Raw genomic sequence first — 16,455 nt, 5'->3', positions numbered from 1 at the left:
TTGCAGTTGCATGGGGGAGTTAATTCAGTATTGGAAGCGGGCCCTTTAAGAGCTACAGCTGGAATATATCGTAGAGATGCTTTTCCTTTTTACCAACCCACAAGGCTTTATTCCTTCAGCTCAGCTAAATAGGACCTGCTCAGAATTCAATCCATCACTGGTGCAAGTTGGTGTCTGCTTTGAGTAGGGCCTCCTCAGTAATTGGCTCAACTGTAATTAACTTCAGGGTGGCTGTTCAAGCATTCCATAGCCAGAGGCTGTGTGAACACACAGAGGGGATCTCCTAGCCCCACTCTTTTCTGGCACTGGCTTCTTCACAATTTCAGGACTAGGGCTGAAGAAGGATTTGCTTATGTGTAGGATCTGTATGTGAGCAAGAACCCAGATTTTTCAGGGTTCTTGCTTGCATGTAGAGCCTACTTATCTGTTCAGATGTGGCACTGAAACTGTGACAAATCTAAGAGGGCAGAGGGGTGCCCTTCTGTACATGTTGACAGTGTCTGGAGGCAGAATGCCCAAACAGGGTTTCAAACTCATTGCTGGATATTTTTTGACCAAACAAAAATGTTATTTTTCAGAGTTATAGCTTGATAAACTTTTGCCCAATTGAGTTCTCATTTTTATTTCTCCCCTGCAGTTTTTTTTATTGAATGCCATTGATCTAGTGGTTTGTTTTTGTCCTTTTTGGTACTGTAAACTGCTTTACAAATTTAAGATAATGGGTGTGTGTGTGGGAAATCCCTAATTTCAACTGAGGCCTATGCTGCGACCTTCCAAGCCAGTAAATTTCGGTTCTTTGGTATGGTTGGAGCCTTATGGATCTGGCAGCACATGTAAAAATCTGATATTCTGAAAACCTCCTTCTTGATAAAACCGCTTCTGGCATTGAATGGAGGAATGAAGAGCCAGCTCCTGTTCCCTTCAGATGACCAGAGTCTTTTGTCGCCATGAGGTTGGTAAGTGATGTCCTTTTCCTTTGTGTTTCAGCTCACCCGTTTCCCTCTGCTTCCCTTTTCTTCTTGTGCTGTTTTACAGCCCCATGAAAGGGATGCTCTGCTTTCAGGGCCTTTGACAGAGATGGTCCGCATCACCAGCGAGCAAGAGAGGGCTGAGTGGTCCGCCAGCAACACCCCCAAATCTTCTGACCCTCACATTCACAAGAAACCTACTGGCCGCAGCAAGCACCCCTCAGGGTCCAACGTCAGCTTCAGCAAGGACATTGAGGGAGGAGAGGATGAGCTGTTGAAGGTGTGGCAGGGGGCTGTCAGCTTCATTTCGGGGGGATGGGGTGGATAAAGGGAAGAGCCGAGAGATAGAGAGAGGAAAAGGGCTGTAGGGACAGAGAGAAAAAACATGTGCCTCTCTGCGTTGAGATATGCAGAAACCCGCAGATGTGAGGCAGATCTGTGGTGAGGTAGAGTCCCATCTCCCCTTGTAACTGATGAGGCTTTTCTTCCACCTCGAGCCAGGCAGAGGGAGACAGTGAGGGGCTGGCCTGCGAGGCTGAAGATTTTGTGTGTGATTACCACTTGGAGATGCTCAGCCTCTCTCAAGACCAGCAGAATCCTTCCTGTATCCAGTTTGATGACTCCAACTGGCAGATGCACTTAACCTCCCTGAAGCCCCTGGGCTTGAATGTCCTCCTCAATCTGTGCAACGCCAGTGTGACGGAGCGCCTCTGCCGTTTCTCGGATCACCTCTGCAACATCGCCCTGCAGGAGACCCACAGCACTGTCTTGCCCGTGCACGTGCCCTGGGGCCTCTGTGAGCTTGCCAGGCTTATAGGTAAAATTGGCCCAGATGGAAGAGTCAGCTGGAGGGGGAGGGGGGAGGAAGAAGGGTGGGCGGCACCCCACTGTGGTATTTTACTATTAGGCTGGCATGCTTGGCTCGTTGGTTGGTCTGTTGGATTTCTGTCTTTTCTTTTCTACACCCCCCCCCCCAAAAAAAAGAAAAAAGAGGACACTCCTGGCAATTAAAAATTATTAAATCGAGTAAACACAAGAGTATAATTAAATTATCAGTGAGAGAAAGAGTCTATTGTCTGTAGGGTTAAAACCCCCTTCTGTAGCTACTCAACTTTGTGGCTAAAGACCAGTGTGAAAATAAAAACTGGGTTTGGCTCTGCCTGTGGAAGAGCCGCAGAGGTGCCAGGTGAGGGCAGAAACAGTAGAATTCTGTGAGTTTTCGTCCAGAACCACAAACCAGACCACCTTAACTAATTTCCTGAAATCTGGAAAAAAGGGCATGGGAGGAATGCTCTTTCCTTGGCCTTGACTGGATTCTTGGGCCCTGTAGGAGCAAAGGGTGTATTATAAATGTGGGGAGTCGGACTGGAGGCAGCAGAGGCATATAAATGGCATTCATCTAGCCTTGCTGGTCTTAAACCTGTCACTCTGTTCGGCACCTCGGAATTCCCAGACCCAGGTGGCTAATACTGTTTTAGTAGAGTTAGGTGCGAAAAAGCAGGCAGCTGTGAGACGCATTAAACTCTTTCTCAAGCGGGTCAGTGTCTGTCTTGCCATCAGGAGACCTTTGCCCAGCTCTGGAGTCATCTGCTGGTACACATGGCATATGCAGAGGTGATCAGTGCAGCCTGCGTGTGGTTCTGCACCTAATCTGATCATCCTAAATCAATATTGGGCATGCTTGCATGCATGCAGGCAGTCTACCTGCTTCTCATGTGGGTTTTATTTATTTAGCTATTTTTAGGCCACCTGTCCAGAAATAGTATTTTCAGTGCTTCTTAAGACATAAAATTCCTTTTACAGTTGGAGGTGTAAGGTAAACCACAGCAACAGGCTGAATCGATTACCCATATCAAAAACTTTTTCTAAAATAGACCAAAACCAAGAGAAAAATCAGTAGCCAGCCTAAAACCAGTCTAAGCCCATTGTGTATAAACAGGCTCTTCCCCTTGTGACATGTGTGGAGCTGGTGTGATTTCTTCTAAGGAAGGGCTTGACAAGTTGGGAGTAGGAGGCCAATAGGTGCCTGTGATCGATCATCAGCATCTGCCAGCTGCCAGCCTCTTGGACTCTTGCATTTCAGTTGATTGTCTCTCTTTCAGTAGAGAGAGAGAAAGAGAGAGAGAGAGGCTGCTGAAGGAAGAGCATCACTCATAGGGTGGTCTTGGTGACCATGATCAGAGGAGAATGCTGGACACACCAGGAGAGCAGCTGCCTGTTCCTTAGGGTTGCATCTAATCTCTTGTGATGTCTTCCTTTCTCATATTAACCTTCCCCCCCCTCCTCCCCAAACAGGCTTTACACCTGGAGCCAAAGAGCTTTTCAAGCAGGAGAACTACTTGGCCCTTTACCGCCTGCCTTCAGATGAGATGGTGAAGGAGGTGATGCTGGGAAAACTCTCGTTTATTACCAAGAGGAGACCGCCTTTAAGTCACATGATCTGCCTTTTTGTTAAAGACACGACTACCAGTAAGGCTACTGGCTTTGTGGGTTTTCTGACGAGCACAGAATCCAGTGTGTGGCTGCATCCTTCAAGCTCTGTGAACGCAGTCTGGCTAGCAGCCTCTCCCGTTCGTTCAGAGTCTTTGTAGGTCTTCTAGGTGGCCATGCATTCATGGTGGTGTTTTTAAAATGCAAGCGAAGAACAAGATGAAGTGGTAACACCTCCAGATAAAGTTTTCTAGGAGAAGATTGGGTGCAAGTGTGGGGTAGTGTAGGGGTCCCCAACCTGCGGTTGGTCTGCTGATGTTCCGTGGCCTTTGCAGGACCAGGCTGTGGAGACAGATCTCCCACCCACCCCTGCACGCACTCCCCCCCACGCACGCCTGCATGCATGCATGGCCCACCCACCTGCATGTGCGTGCCCCGGGGTGCTCATCCAGAAGTGCGCCATGTTCACCTGCAAGCTCGCCCCGTCCACCTGCAAGCAGGGGGTGCCCCCCACACATGGACCCCGCCCCCGCAACTGGTCCGCAGTTCGGAAAAGGTTGGGAACCACTGGTGTAGTGGACAGAATGACAGATACAGGGTTCTGGAGACCAGGGTTTGAATCCACATTCAGCCATGGAAACTCGCTCATTAGAGTCCCTCATGCTCTTAAGCTAACGGGTCCGAGTCAGTATTCCATGATTCATTTTAAATGTTCCAAGGTTGAATTGAAGGGTTGACTGGACATAGTAAATGTTTAGGATAAATAAGTTTTTTAAGAATTGCAATTTGTTTTATGAACATTCAAAACCCTGGGAGAAAAAAACAAGAGATTTTTTTTTTGTATCTTAGTCACATTCTTGCATAACTTAAGAAATGGATGGCTTTTCAACGGACAGGCAAAGGGTCTCTGTTGTGACTGATGGGTTAGGAAAGCTCCTGCCAGATTCTCTCCTTTAAAAATCTGAAGGGTTCTCTTTGAAGGGGGTCAAGGAAGAGGAACGAGGCGACCCAGGCTCTCCTTTTGAGAGTCCTTCGTTTCTCACCTTGCCACTATCGGACACTCTTGCCCTTCAAGCACAACTTGAAGGGAAAGGTTTTTTTTTTTTTTTTTTTTTTTTTCAGAAGAGAAGCCCGTGGAGACATCCCTGGCAGATGACAGGTTGCTGTTCTTGGGGGGGGGGGAATGGTTGAGGAGCGCGGGCACTTTGTCCCTTGGTACTGAATGGGGGAGATGCCCCACTGAATAGGGCACCCAGTTGAATGGCTCTTTCCCTAGTAAACCCCGCAGTATATCTGCCTCCTGCAGTGAAGGGCACTTGGCCACGGGCAGTGTCACCATTGTAACTGGAATAATATGACTGTGGGCTAGTAAGGGGAAAGGGCTGGTATCCCCACCCCCACCTCCGCTCCCCGGTGCCTGCCTGTTGGTCTTTCTCGATGGCGTGATGGAGGAAGGGCTGCTTTTAGCCCCTTCCTCAAATGCATCTATTCCCTTTTGCCATATCACTAACATTACAAAAGGCGCTTGTGGCTGATTGGAGCGTGAGCAATCCGTACGATAAATGAGCGTGTCAGCAGGCAATTTGCAGGCTTGAGATATGGATTGCATTTTTTCTCTTAGGCACCGAGCAGATGCTTTCCCATGGGACTGCGGACATCATCCTTGAGGCTTGCACAGACTTCTGGGATGGCTCAGATATCTATCCTCTGTCTGGCTCTGACAGGTAGGCAGAATTCTCTTGTAGCACAAGGTGCTGGCTTCCGAGAAGAAAGCAGCCGGGAGCTTTGATATCGTACTCAAAGCAGGGTGTGTTTTCTCAGATGGGCGATCCAGGTTGTGTAAAGGGCTGAGTAAAGAGCCCCACAGACAGACCTCTTCTTGCAGAGGTAGATTTCAGCCTTTCGCAAAAAGAGGTGGGATTGCAGAGCTGCTGTTGAGCCCTGTTATGCAGGTTTATCAGCCGGGGGAGGGGGGGATTGTCCTTATTCAGTGTATCTGCCCTGTTCTCTTTCAGGATAGGGGATGTTCCTCTCCCCTCTTCTCCACCACTTTTCTGTCTCCTTCCCCCTCCCATCTCTTGTCTGCCCTCTGTGTCCATTAATCCTGTACAAACCTTGGCACTGCCCAAGGCCTGCCCGTGTTTCCTTCCCTATATGGATGATGATGCCTTCATTGCATAAGTATTCATTTTTTTGGTTGGATGGATGGAAGAATAAGGCATCAGCACAGGAATTCTTCACTTGAGAACACTTGCAGACTCTTCCTAAAAGTGGAAATGTTAGTCTGGGGAGGATCTTTTGAAATTATTCTTGGGTCAGCAGCTTGTGATCCTCGCCCTCCCTTCGCCCCCGCCCCCGCCCCTGCCCCACGTTCACTAGGTTGAATGTCTGTGCAGTTTGTATGGGGCTGGGCCCTTTAAATATTGCATTTATTTTACTTCTGTAGTTTTAAGTTTTGTAGTTTCTCAGTTCCTGGACCCAAATCCTGGATCTTACCGTTGTTACTGTGGGCCTGCTCAGAGATTAAAGACAGCAGGGCTGTCACCCTGGTGGGCCTGTGAGGTTGCTCCTAGGTCCTGGTTCCAGCATCCTTCCCATCTGGATGTCAGCTAGCACTTTGTACACGAAGCACAGAACTTTTGAGAAGACCTTGGAATCACTTAAGCCTGTACATGCCATTGCAGTGCTTCTTCTCAAACCTCCTTATCATGGCAGTGCAGAACATGTTTGCAAGCCTCTCTTTATTTATTTATTTATTTATTTATTTATTTATTTATTTATTTATTTATTTATTTATTTATTTATTTATTTATTTATTTTTATTCGATTTATATCCCGCCCACCTGGTATATTGTACCACTCTGGGCGGCTTACAACATAACATAGATACATTAAAATAAGACTCTTTAGAGCTTCACACTGAATGGATGAAGATCTGGTTGTCAGTGAAGGCTTAACATGCTCACCACTTACAGCCCTTACCGGATTTCGGGCAATCATTGCTTTAAAAATAACTATGCTTGTAGCATTCACATTTCCCCCTTAATTCTCCCTTAATTCTTCCTTAATTCTCCCTTAATTCTCACTGCACACCTCGTCCTCGTACTGTTTCACTTCCCTTCTGATCTTTTTCTTCTCTATTTCCTTCTACTCTTTCTCTTTCTCGTGAATCTTTTTCTCCCTCCATCTTGATGCAGCCTGTCCCTGTCTTTGCTCTCTCCACCACCCTTTACTAGACAGTGGAATGCCCTCTACACAGGTTTACCTGTTTTAATTGTTTAGGAGTCCTGCAAAATAGAGAATTACATAGAGCTACCAGACAGATTAATTCCCCCGGACCTGATTGCAGCTTCCTCTGTAGGCTTTTCTTAGAGAAGCCTGTCACCTTCATGGATGAAAGTGCTTCTACAGGATACGGGCAAAATTGGCCAACATTAATTAATCAATTGTAGAAATCAAGGTAGCTCCAAAGTAAACACCCTTCATATAGGTGCCAAGGTGCCTTGGTCATGATTCCAAGTATCAAGCGCCTGCTTTCCTCTGTCTTAGAGCTGCGGTAGAGACAGACAGACAGGCGTTCAATGACTTTAATTCAGATCTATTTATGAGCTTCGTTTCTGAGTTATGCCTCTCTAGATAGTTCCATACTATAGCTCCATATTATAATGATTTTAATACCAACATATTAGAAATGCAGATCATAACATCATAATTAGAACACATTAACACATCTTATAACAGGGCCGATGAACTGAGCGGTCTTGCCAAACTGTGGTGCCTGATGCTTAGTTTCACAGGCAGATGTTCTCCCAGCCGTTGCCTTTCTTCTTCATGTTGACAGGGAGAGAACCTGAGCGTGGGTGGGGGGGTGGGGGCAGAGACCCTTGACTTACCCAGCTGTAAAAGATGTTTGGAAACGGACACCTGGGGCAGGTGGCAGGGGAGTATCATGGAGGACTGTAGAGGCTGGCCAGCGATCCAGAGTGTGAGTGTGAACCATTGGTACAAAGGGGAAGCTGCTTGAGGTATCTGACTGGGAAGGCAGGAACCTGCTTTCCTGCTCCTTTCCCCTCCACCGGGGGCTGCTCCTGAAAAAAGGACTCTGCAGTTGGGGCATGGGATGGGGTGGGGGCAGGGGAGAGGACACGCTGAGCAATCTGGGGCCTTTTGGATATTTGGGATCCTAACTCTCGTGAGTGCCAGGGATCAGATCCGGTGGGACTGGTGGGCCAAAACGCTGGGAGGGAGCCAGCTTGCCCATTCGGGGTGGTGGTGGTGAGTTTTGCTAAGGCAGATGTGTCTTGTGCCTGGACGGATGAGGCTTGTTTGTGCTGGATATGCCTGTGATGGCCTTTCTCATTGCCTCTCCCCCCCTTTTTTTTTGGGCCCCAGGAAGAAAGTGTTGGATTTCTACCAACGTGCCTGTCTCTCAGGCTATTGCTCTGCCTTCTCTTACAAGCCCATGCACTGTGCCTTGTCCTCCCAGCTCAATGGCAAGTGTATAGAGCTGGTGCAGGTCCCTGGACAGAGCGCCATCTTTACATCCTGTGATCTCCCAGGGACGACACCTATCAAGCAGAATAGCCAGAGGAACAGCTGGAGTTCTGATGGTATGTGCCTTGCCTTCTCTGCTGGACTCTACGACCACATCCTTCCTCAGTCATATTCCTCTGCAGCAATGCTCGGCCACTTTCTGTTTGGTCTGGCGGCAAGCCTCTTCTTTATTCTGGCTTCCAGTAACATAGAGGCGAACACCTAGAGTGCCGCATTTAAAAAAAACTATTGCAAAAAAGAAAATGCCATCTTAATAGATAGGAGTTACAGGATTTAAAGATTTGGAAATGATTAAAATGAACCAACAGGACTGCAATATATTCTCTCAATTTAGTATGCAAAAGTAAATTGCAGTTAGGGTATGCACATTTGCATCCATGGAACTTATGGAGGAGTTGGCTCAACGAATCCCCATTGATTCATTGGGGCCACTCTAGTGCAATTTACTGTGCCAAGCATTAGAATTTTGGCCATTGTCTGCTGGTTCAAGGTCTTACCCTTCTTGGCATCTGATCTAGCAATTGTGGAAGACTCTTCTTTGGCTGAACCATTGACACATTATATTCAGGCAAGCTGCTGTATCATCAGGGGAAAAATTCATCAGATCCAGTTTCTTCACATCACCAATCTTGACACTAACTTCAGCCAAGCAAGCAAGATCCCTCGGTGTCCTTGAGCAGATCATGAAGGAGTACTTTAAATATCCGAAATGCTGTTCAAGGGAGACCATGATCTTTTTCTCTTTTAATGTTGCTGCTTGTCAAGCACAGGTGGGCATGACCCATAATGAAATAGGATAAAGGACATTACCGGGATGGGGGTTGACAGAGGGTGTTTTGTTGATGACTGTACCTGTACGTGTTCCCTATTTCTTTTTCCTTATTATTGATTATCACCTTTTTTGTTCTCTCTCTCTCTCTCTCTGTATATTTCATTATGTTGTGTTGCTTGGGGTGTTTGATGTCTGTTCCTCCTTCGTACCTTTGTGCGGGTGCCTGTGTGTGTTCCCCCACATTGGCTGCCCTGTGCAACCCCACCTTTGACGTGCCTCTGACATCCCTGCTTCTGCGCACCCTGTGTTGTTCATGTGCCCAAAGAAGGGATTGGGGAAGTGATGGAGAAGGAGGATTGTATCCAGGCTCTGAGTGGCCAGATCTTCATGGGAATGGTCTCCTCTCAGTATCAAGCCCGATCAGACATTGTTCGCCTGATTGAGGGACTTGTCAATGCCTGCATTCGCTTTGTCTACTTCTCCCTGGAAGATGAGCTGAAGAGTAAGGTAGGTTGTTTCTGTGCTTGCTATATTATCTCTCAGTGCACCTCATCAAAGGCACAGCTGTACTACTCTGTAAACCTCAGTTGCTGCATTAGGACATTTAGCAAAGTAAGTCCAAATATGCATTTGATTGAAAAACTGGACTGTCTAAATTTACTCACACAACATCTCCCTCTACAGTGGTGCCTCACAAGACGAATTTAATTCGTTCCGCGGATAATGTTGTCTTGCGAAAATTTCATCTTGCGAAACATGTTTTCCCATAGGAATGCATTGAAATCTAATTAATGCATTCCTATGGGTAAAAAAAGTCAGAACAAAGTCAAATTTGGTTTACAAAGGGTTTATTAAGTGCTTTTTAAGGCCATACATATTGTGCAGATGATTTCAAAAATTTCAGTCAAAAAACTTTAACTTTTTAAACGTGGTAGAAAAACATTTAGCAAACATGAGGCAGGAACAAAAAATGGAAAACATTCATCTTGCGAAGCACGGCCATAGGAACATTCGTCTCGTGAGTCATCAACCCCATTGCCAAAACCATTCCTCTTGCGAGTTTTTTGTCCTGCGAGGCATTTGTCTTGCGAGGCACCACTGTATTGGGAATAAAATTGCTAAGTATGACATCCAAATGCATCTATCTGCAGAAGCATTTAAACATTGTTATGGTTGCGTATTAGGGGATAAAAGAACTCAGTGTTCATGGTTAAATAGCTCCCATTTATCTCCCATCACGTTTCGTGTACCCTCCCTTCTCCTTTGCTTGCTCTACCATAATGTCTACTGTTGGAAACCCAGGTGTTGCAACCAGAATATATTAGGAAATCCAGGTATGTCCAAATCTGTGCAATGCATAGTACTCAGGGCAGCTTTCACAGCTTCAGATCAAAATTACTGAAGTGCTAAACTCTTTATAATGTGAGTTCTTGAAAGCATACTCAGGGCTTTCAACTGGAATCTTCTGTCTCAAGCTTTTTGGGTCATTTATTCAATTTAATTTAGACTCCACCTTTCTCTCAAGAAAGGGACTCAAGGCAGCATGTAGGTGTCATTTTGTGTGTGTGTGTGTGTGTGTGTGTGTGTTTGTTTGTTTGTTTGTGTGTGTTCTATGCTATATTGTTCAGGGTTATAGTTGGTTACATTTCACGTTTCCCCTTCCATTTCTACAGGTCTTTGCTGAGAAGATGGGTCTTGAGACCGGCTGGAACTGCCACATATCCCTGACACCCAACGGAGATGTGCCTGGTTCTGAAATCCCTCCTTCCAGCCCCAGTCATGCCGGCTCCTTGCGTGATGACCTTAATCAGGGTGAGGGAGAGTGGCCCTGGGTGGGAAAGTTGGCTGACTGGAAGGTGAAAGTGATTGGTTGAAGCAAACCCGCTTTAATGCTTCAAGGAGCAAGACAAGCACCTTTGCTGACACAGGGCCAAGCCTTAGGAGTATTGGGGCCATTCTTTGTGTGCTCCCATTAATTTCCCACCCCACTGTCTAACAGCCATGTGAAAATTCCATGTGAATTCTGAAGGGACACAAAAACCTAGTACCGTGTTTCCCCAAAAATAAGACAGGGTCTTATATTAAATTTTGCTCCAAAAATGCATTAGGGCTTTTTTTCAGGGGATGTTTTTTTTTTTCATGTACAATCATCTACATTTATTCAGATAGTCATGTCATCATTTTCTGGTTGCTGAACAAGGGTGGAGAGCAGGGTTTCACTTAACTAGAGGTTATTTAACTAGGGGTTATTTTGGGGGTAGGGCTTATATTACGAGCATCCTGAAATATACTAGATTTTTTATTTTTTATTTTATTTTCAGGTTAGGTCTTATTTGCAAGGAAACAGGGTAATAACTAATCTTTGCGAGATTTTTTTTCTTAAAGTGTTGATTTGAAGCCATATTTGTGGATATTATGTGTTGAGATTGCCTAGTTGCCTGAAAGGTTTATTATTATTACTTTTCATCAGTTAGTGAAGTTTACCTAGGAGCTGAGATCACAAGGTTTCAAATGAATCTTTCTTTTTGATAGGTCTGCTTTTCAGAGGCAGGTGGGTGGAAAATCCAGATTTTCTCTCTAATAAAACCCTGCAGTAGTGTAGAAAGACCTCTAAAGTAACCTTTATTCTCCCCCCCCCCCACCTTTGATTCTTAAGCTGAAGTCCAATTGATTCAGCCTGGCGCTTTGAGACAGCAAAACCAAAGAGGCAGTATGAGTTTGTGCTGTAGAGCAGTGGTTCTTAACCTTTGTTACTCAGGTGTTTTTGAACTACAACTCCCAGAAACCCCAGGCAGCAGAGCTGATGGTGAAGGCTCCTGGGAGTTGCAGTCCAGAAACATCTGTGTAACAAAGGTTAAGAACCAGTGCTGTAGAGCTATGGTGAAAACTGGCCCTTGAATGAACTTCCTGAGGTCTGCAATTTGTATTTGTGCGCCTAGAATAGGGGGCTGTTTTGTGCTGTCACCTTTCTTTCTGGCAGAGGTCCTGCCTCTTAGCAGCAGTGTGACAGGCAGGCATTCAGTGGGCAAAAATCTTCCGCTGTGGGTGTGCACATTGTTGGAGAAAGCTTGGCCTAGCTGAAGGTCACACAGCTCTTCCGCAGCTCTGCCAGGAACCCAGAAGGCAGGCAGGGTGAGCATCTCATGGCCCTCCGAACGTTGTTTGTGTGCGACTCCCACCAGTTCTGTCCAGCAAAGCCAGTGGTGGGGATGTTCTTTCCTCCCTTTGTGTGGTGGTAGAAAAGGGGAGGAAGAGAAAGAGCTGTAGCTGTGAATTTGGTGGGGATGACTGGCTGTTTCTGATGTGGGTGGATGAGTCATTTGAAACACGTTTTTGTTTTCAGAGAATATTGAGTGGGCGCTGCTGTCTGACAGAATGCCAAAAAACGGAGCCTGCGCTTCCGGGGCGCTGTGGTGCCACACGAGGGGCCTGTGTGTGGGAAGGGGTGCCTTATGCTGCCATGGCTTGGCATGGTGGTGTGTGAGGGGTACTGTACGTTTTTCACACTGCTGTTCTCTCTGCCCTTCCCAGTCTCTCGAGATGATGCAGAGGGCCTTCTGCTGATGGAGGAAGAAGGACACTCGGACCTCATTAGCTTTCAGCCGACAGACAGCGACATCCCCAGCTTTCTGGAGGATTGCAATAGGGTGAGGCTGATACTTCAACCTGGGCTAGGAGTGAGAGTAGTTGTGTGGTGGGAATGGAGAGAACAAGGAAATTCGCTGAGCACCCTTGGGTGCTCTTGTTCAGCTTGGGCGGTCTTGCAGGATTGTTGCAAAGATACAGTAGAGGGGAAGAGAGTCATATACCACCACCTGGAGCTTCCTGGACGAAAGACATCTAAATATATCTATCTGACTGATTAACTAATATATGCATACCTGTCTCTTAGAAAGGAACCTTTGTGGTTTAAGCCATTTCCATCATCTTTTTCCATGATTGGTGTCCAGAACTTATGGGTGGGAAGACAAGCCTATTCTAGCAATAGGGCTGTCTGCAGCGGGAGAGTTCTGCAGTTTTAAACTTGAACAGATTTTAGAGAATTTTTACAATGTCCAATCTTGTCCATTTCTGTTCAGAAGTAAGTGCCATGTTCTCCCCACCAACATGCAGGACATGCAGCACTACTGTAAAAATTTGCTCTCTGGGACTGAAGTTCGGATCAGCTTATTGGATGTGCTAGCTTGATGTGGTTTATTTGTCTTTACAAGATCACAATATAATAATGGGGCAGATGACACAACATGGCAACCCTTCCCTTTCAACAGAAAACATTTTCCTTTCTAGAAGGAGTTGGTTCTGAATTCCTGCATGCATGGCTTACTTACAGTAAAACAAAAGAGAATGCAGCTCAGCCTTTGTGGAGGAAACCTCCTGCTCAGAATATAAAAATGGGGTGAGGCCATTCCTGATACTTGAGGAAAAGGCAACGGATGTAGTAGGAACCCAGGCAGGGTGGCTTGTATGTGTGTGGAATCTGGAGAGAGAAAGGGGGGGTATGTTGTAGACTTTCAAAACTGGACACCCAAGATAGTTGGTACTACAACTCCCACCAGCCCATCCAGGTTGAGCGGATGGGCATGGCAGTCTAGATAGCTGGGAGGTGCCTCGTTGGAGAAGACGGGTGCATTGTGTCTTGACTTCCATAAATGACGACTTTGAGGTATCTGATTTCTCGCTTCCAAGCTGAATTTCTTTGTTCACTCTTGGAATGCCTATAAAAAGTGGCAAATGAATGTGTTTGAACCCTCTATTTAAAACTAAAATGGGGCTCTAACTAAATTAGATCTCTTTCTCTTGTGGCGGAGGTGGATCATCCTACACTGGAGGCTCTCTGTGAGCAGTTTCTGGAGAGTGACACTCGGCTGTCTTTCAGCCCGTAGGCAAGAATTCCCTGGTTGCCTCAGGAGCGGCTCCCACAGTCTTTACTAAGTCTTGCTTCCTAGCAGAGTCCATTTAGGAGTTCAGTTGTTTGCCAGAAGTTAGTAATGTTTACTTATATGACCAGCTTTTGTACTTTGCGTAAGAGAAAACTTGCTCTGTTCCTTATTTCTTGGGGAGAAGTGCTAATTAAGCTCCTCCTTTGTGACACTTGGGAAAGGCAGGCTGGACCTTGTTTGGACGGCAGCCGATGGGAAGGTTTGGACCAAGCAGGGGCTCATTGCAACAGAACACTTAATGGCATGGCTTGCCTGATGTTACCTCTTCATGTAGCCCCTCATTCATCTGACTGTGAGCAGAGGTTGCAGCTGGCTCCTGGTTCCTCCTGCAAGGGCTTTGATTCCATAACTGTGGCCTGCCTGCCTGCCGGCCTGCCTGAGCTGTCATTTTACTCTTATCTCTCTTGCATGTTTTAATTGCTGCTGCCTTTTGCTCCAGGCCAAGCTTCCCCGGGGGATCCACCAGGTGCGTCCCCACCTGCAGAACATTGACAACGTGCCTTTGCTCGTTCCTCTGTTTACAGACTGCACCCCAGAAAGTAAGTGAAGGTCAGGCCACTGCATTCTTGACGGCAGGGGGAGACCCTGTGGAAACCTGTAACCCCACAAGCTCTTTCCTCCCCCCCTTTCTCTCATAGCCATGTGTGAGATGATCAAGATCATGCAGGAATACGGGGAGGTCACCTGCTGCCTGGGCAGCTCTGCCAACCTGCGTAACAACGGCCTTTTCCTCCAGAGCGACATCAGGTGAGGCCCAAGTGCGGGAGTGGGGGCGCCGCTGGCAGGGCAGGGCAGGCACCGCTAGGCTGGCTTGGAAGAAAGGATGACCTCGGTCTCTCTCTCCGTGCATGCTCCTTTCCTGTCCCTGGACCTACGTCTCTGATGGCTTCTGCCTTCAGCTGAAGTACCGTTGCATCCCAGCTCATGACTGAACTAGGGAGTTCACTACCACAAGGTGCAGTGATGGCTGCCCACTTGGATGGCATTAGAAGGGATTGGACAATGCGTAGGGGATAGGCCTGGAAGAGAGAGAGGGGCCGCTGGGCTTGATGGGTCTCCTCAGAAGACATTTGCCTCTGAAGGGGAGTGTGACTCAAGAGTGCTGTTTCACTCACATCCTGCTGGTGGGCTTCCCAGAGGCTTCCGCTTGGCCACCATGGGGCCAGAAGGCTGGATTACCAAGGCCTCAGTGTGGTCCATTGGGACTGTTCTTGTGTTTTGATGCTTTCATGTCAAGCATCACTGAGACCGAATCTCCTCTTGAGGTTCTTGCTTTGCTTTCCCTTGGTGGTGTACTTCATGCTCTAGTGTGGAACAACATCACCATCTCCAGGGTGGGGAAGATGTGGCTTGACTTTGCCTCCCATCAGCTTTAGCCTACACAGCCAGTGGAGAGGGCGGATGAGAACGGAAGTCCAAATACGGCCCAACGGTCACACAGTAGCCGTTCCTTTGCTGGTACCTCCTTATGACTGATGGGGTGGGCAACAGTAGTTGGGTTTGGAAAGGGGGGGGGACTCTGTGTGTACTACTGGACTCCGCATGGGACTTGCTTTGATGGGCTTTGTCTGGCACCCTGACCCAGCAGGAAGGAACCTTCCTGTATGCCGGCGGCCCCTCTTACCTCCAGATGGGATTGACGACGCATGTGCCTTTCTAGCAAAGCAAGAATGATGCTGGGAGGACGTTGTAAAGAAGGCAGGGATGGATTTAGATAAAGACAGGGAAGCCTGTTGGGAGCCCTCGGGCAACTGTCACTTCATTCATCCTTCAGATCCATTCTGTTAAAAATGTCTTACGGAAATCTAACAGCTTAAGATGAGTGATGCAGAGTTTGTTTGAAGAAACGTGGAAGCTCAGTTATGTTGGAATGATTCAAGTGGTGGAGAGGGGCTGATTGGGTGGCACTGTTGTTGTTGTTGTTGTTGTTGTTGTTGTTGTTGTTGTTGTTGTTGTTAACCCTAAAGAAGCCCCAAAGGTAGCTTGTGGCTCAGTGAGGCTCTTGCTGCTGTTCCAGGGCCCCTTTGTTCTCCCCTTTCTTAACTCCTGCTGCACCCCTTCCGTTCTGTCTAGAGCAGTGGTCCCCAACCTTGGGCCTCCAGATGTTCTTGGACTTCAACTCCCAGAAATCCTGGCTAGCAGAGGTGGCGGTGAAGGCTTCTGGGAGTTGTAGTCCAAGAACATTTGGAGGCCCAAGGTTGGGGACCACTGGTCTAGAGGACTGAGAAACGCCCTACTTTGTGACATGCAGTCATGCACGAGGCAAAGGTGTTTGGGTTGTGTAGTGGGTTTGGTTGCCGCCTTTCCCCTGAAAAACCACGTCAGATACAATTTAGATACAGTTTTCAGTTCAGTACCTTTTGCTCGCTGTCCCCCACACCCCAACACAGCAGGGTGTGTTGTCCTTGGTGGGGGAGCAGCCGTCAAGACAGACTCTTACGAGGGGGGGGGGTTCCTAGTTTTTCAATGCCTTTCAAAGTTTAGGTCGGTGGGAACCAGGCTCAGGCTACGGTGTCTGCAGACTTAGCCAAGGGTGTTATTCACAGTAAAATAAATAGGATGAACAAATATATGACAAAGGAACTTTGGGGTAAATCTGATTCTTGTTGATTTTATTTAAAATATTTATATACCACCTTTCTCCTAAAGGATCCAAGGCAGCCTATAGTATTAAAAGAAACAAAGTTAAAAGCTAAAATAGTAAATTGCTGCAATATTTAAAAAGAATTAAACAAATATATTGAAACTTATGAGCAATATTAGAAACACATGTAAAACTACAGAATACAAT

General features: G+C 46.9%; 1 protein-coding gene across 17 annotated transcripts in view; it reads left to right on the top strand.

Moving 5' to 3' along the window:
* Positions 1-16,455, top strand: part of TMEM94 (transmembrane protein 94) — a 100,524-nt gene that overhangs the window by 66,646 nt on the left and 17,423 nt on the right. For 10 of the 17 annotated variants that reach the window (XM_078386046.1, XM_078386043.1, XM_020805061.3 and 7 more), the window contains 10 exons: positions 988-1,248; positions 1,470-1,785; positions 3,264-3,437; positions 5,020-5,122; positions 7,791-8,008; positions 9,050-9,231; positions 10,398-10,536; positions 12,256-12,371; positions 14,104-14,203; positions 14,303-14,411. In XM_078386046.1, the coding sequence (XP_078242172.1) occupies positions 988-1,248; positions 1,470-1,785; positions 3,264-3,437; positions 5,020-5,122; positions 7,791-8,008; positions 9,050-9,231; positions 10,398-10,536; positions 12,256-12,371; positions 14,104-14,203; positions 14,303-14,411 (1,718 nt within the window). The remainder of the gene's footprint in view (positions 1-987; positions 1,249-1,469; positions 1,786-3,263; positions 3,438-5,019; positions 5,123-7,790; positions 8,009-9,049; positions 9,232-10,397; positions 10,537-12,255; positions 12,372-14,103; positions 14,204-14,302; positions 14,412-16,455) is intronic. The other 7 variants (XM_078386042.1, XM_078386041.1, XM_078386040.1 and 4 more) reach the window with 3 other exon arrangements.

This window comes from Pogona vitticeps, chromosome 2 (assembly GCF_051106095.1).
Source record: "Pogona vitticeps strain Pit_001003342236 chromosome 2, PviZW2.1, whole genome shotgun sequence".
Lineage (NCBI taxonomy): Eukaryota > Metazoa > Chordata > Lepidosauria > Squamata > Agamidae > Pogona > Pogona vitticeps.
This window is presented reverse-complemented; position numbering and strand designations above follow the sequence as displayed.